The sequence below is a fragment of the Cotesia typhae genome, unplaced genomic scaffold (assembly GCF_013202065.1).
Source record: "Cotesia typhae breed Kobodo isofemale line unplaced genomic scaffold, CoteBio_Ctyphae contig_17, whole genome shotgun sequence".
In the NCBI taxonomy this organism is placed as follows: Eukaryota; Metazoa; Arthropoda; class Insecta; order Hymenoptera; family Braconidae; genus Cotesia; species Cotesia typhae.
In genome coordinates, this window is record NW_027423724.1 from 64,884 (window position 1) to 67,293 (window position 2,410).

The following is a 2,410-nucleotide window of genomic DNA, read 5'->3' on the forward strand; positions in this document are numbered from 1 at the left end:
AGTAGAAAAAATGTAATACGATTAAATATTTAATTTCTTGTACCCCTGACGGAATCGTCAATTTCATTTCACCAGGATTCGGTGGTAGAACATCTGATGCTGAAATAGTGTCACAGTCCGGATATTTGGATCGTTTGAAACCCGGTGCCGCTGTACTAGCTGATCGACGCTTTTAGCATATTGAAAACTTGGTTATTGCAAAAAGCTGCACGTTAATTAGACCACCTACAGTAAGCTCTGCACAGAAACCAAGTCATGAAGAGGTCATTGCGACAAAGCGAATTGCAAGTCTCCGTATTCATATTGAAAGATTGATAAGAAGAATACGAGAATTTGAAATTTGTGAACCTCATTCGTGTGTTAACATAAAGCTAATTTCTCAAATGGATAATATTATGACAATCGTTGCTGCTTTAACGAATTTACAAGGAGCATTGATAAAAAAGACATAAGTCATTAGGCATCAAGTGAAACTGTAACATTTTATATTTTTTTACAATAATAATATGAACATTAAAACTTATTAAATAAATATCTTTTATGCAAGTAAAATAGTTCTATTTTTATTATTTTTTAGCTTTAATTATTTTAAAGAGTTAAATAAACGCTTGAAAATACATTTTTTCCAAAATCGATTCAAGTCTTTTAATAATTTATCTATTAATTCTGAGTCATAATCAATAATAATAGACTTAAAATTATTTGTTTCTTCAAATTTCGGGTCCGCAACAATAAACAATGCTTTTTTTCTTCCTGTAAAAAGCATTTGCATTTGCATTTGAGTTATGTATTTGATTGATACTTTATCATAATTATTTGTGTCAATATATGTACGAAAACTCTTGTCAGATGTTGGACACTTAATTTCCACAACAAATTCCTCATCAATGGCATCAGGTGAAGCTCCAAGATGTGGATATTGTTCGGATAAGAACAATCCACATTTTTTAAACTTTTTCTTCAACTTCTGCTCAACTCTTCGTAAAACCATAGCTTCTAATTGTTTACCTCGTTCCATAGCTTTTGTGTTTCGTAATTTTTGACCACCGACCAGCAATTCCACCAACATTCCATCGGTTGTATTACAACGGGATGCTTCATGCGCTTTTGATGCAGTAATTCGTCCATATCTTAATGTAAACCAAAGGTCACAGTCAGCTTGATCTTGAGTCTTTTGTTCGATAAGTTCACACAGTTCTCGAGGCATACGATGAGTACTAAAATCTAAAAATTCCTCAGATGATGTTCCTCCCAAGTTAATAAATTCAACGAGTAAATTGTGTATCGAAAGACTTTGCTCGGTATTTACAGGGTTGAAATACTTCAAGATTTGACTCTGTACAGATTTTCCTTTTGTTCTCTTCACAAATTCTTCTAACGTATTAAAAGGCTTAGTCACAGCGGCGGTGTCTTTATTAGAAGCAAAATCTTTCATCATAATGTATTTGATAGATGAGCCAACTTGAGAAAGAACAGACTTTCGCCAATAGCACTCAACATCTGTTGGTGACGGTTCTTCAGATTGTCTATGTAACCACATCAGAAAAGCAATCGAGTGTTTACATCCACCTAACAAAGATATAAAAACAATAAATTTACAGGTATCTTTTTTTTAAAAATATATTTAATTTTGTTAGCACATAACCTATGTATTATGCAAGTTTACGTAATTAATAAACAATTATAAAAAATGATTAAATATGAATAATAACGGTCATGAATTTATCACCGGAATATCTATAGACTATTTCATTTACCTGATGACGCCGCACAATCATGACACTGAATTGATAAAATTTCTTCGTCCACAATATTTAGGACTAAAGTCACTCTATAAGATTTATTATGTACTCTGTGCTCAGGGCAAATGAGACATTTAAGAGTACATTCTGATCCATCAAGTTTCAATTGGACAAATTCTATGGCAGCATCTCCATATGACTGTCTCCCAGATCTATAATTCAAAATAAATTAACCAAAAATAATAAGATATATCGACTAGCTTAAAAATTTATTAAATATCTTATAATATTTTTATTTCTCTGTAATTATACATACCGGTTAGCTTTTGCTCCTTGCATTTCTGCTGATATAAAATCAGAGTTAGTGGCGAGAAAAGACGCAACCATAAATGCATCAACTCGGGGTAAATTGTCAGATCGTGCCTGACTATAACCAGGATCTACTTTTCTTTGGGGCATTTTTGTTTATTTATTGATTATTTATCACTAACAATACTGTCAAACTGGTACCACTCGGCATATATAAACACTAAACATGTTTATAACCTCCATATACCACTATTCACGTCAGTTTTTTAAGAAAAATTTTCCGCGATATCCATTATCAATTTTTTTTAATACTTTCAGTGAATTCTTACATTAATTATTAAATAAAATGAAATTTAAAG

The 2,410-nt window shown here is 31.7% G+C and overlaps 1 protein-coding gene across 1 annotated transcript; it reads right to left on the reverse strand.

The window, feature by feature from the left end:
* Positions 1 to 456: 456 nt before the first annotated feature.
* Positions 457 to 2,201, reverse strand: LOC141537822 (uncharacterized). Its single transcript, XM_074259001.1, has 4 exons — positions 2,059 to 2,201; positions 1,758 to 1,954; positions 835 to 1,569; positions 457 to 473 (listed from the first exon to the last, which is right to left on the reverse strand). The coding sequence occupies exons 1-4, from the start codon at positions 2,199 to 2,201 to the stop codon at positions 457 to 459; spliced, it is 1,092 nt and encodes a 363-aa protein (XP_074115102.1).
* Positions 2,202 to 2,410: the final 209 nt, after the last annotated feature.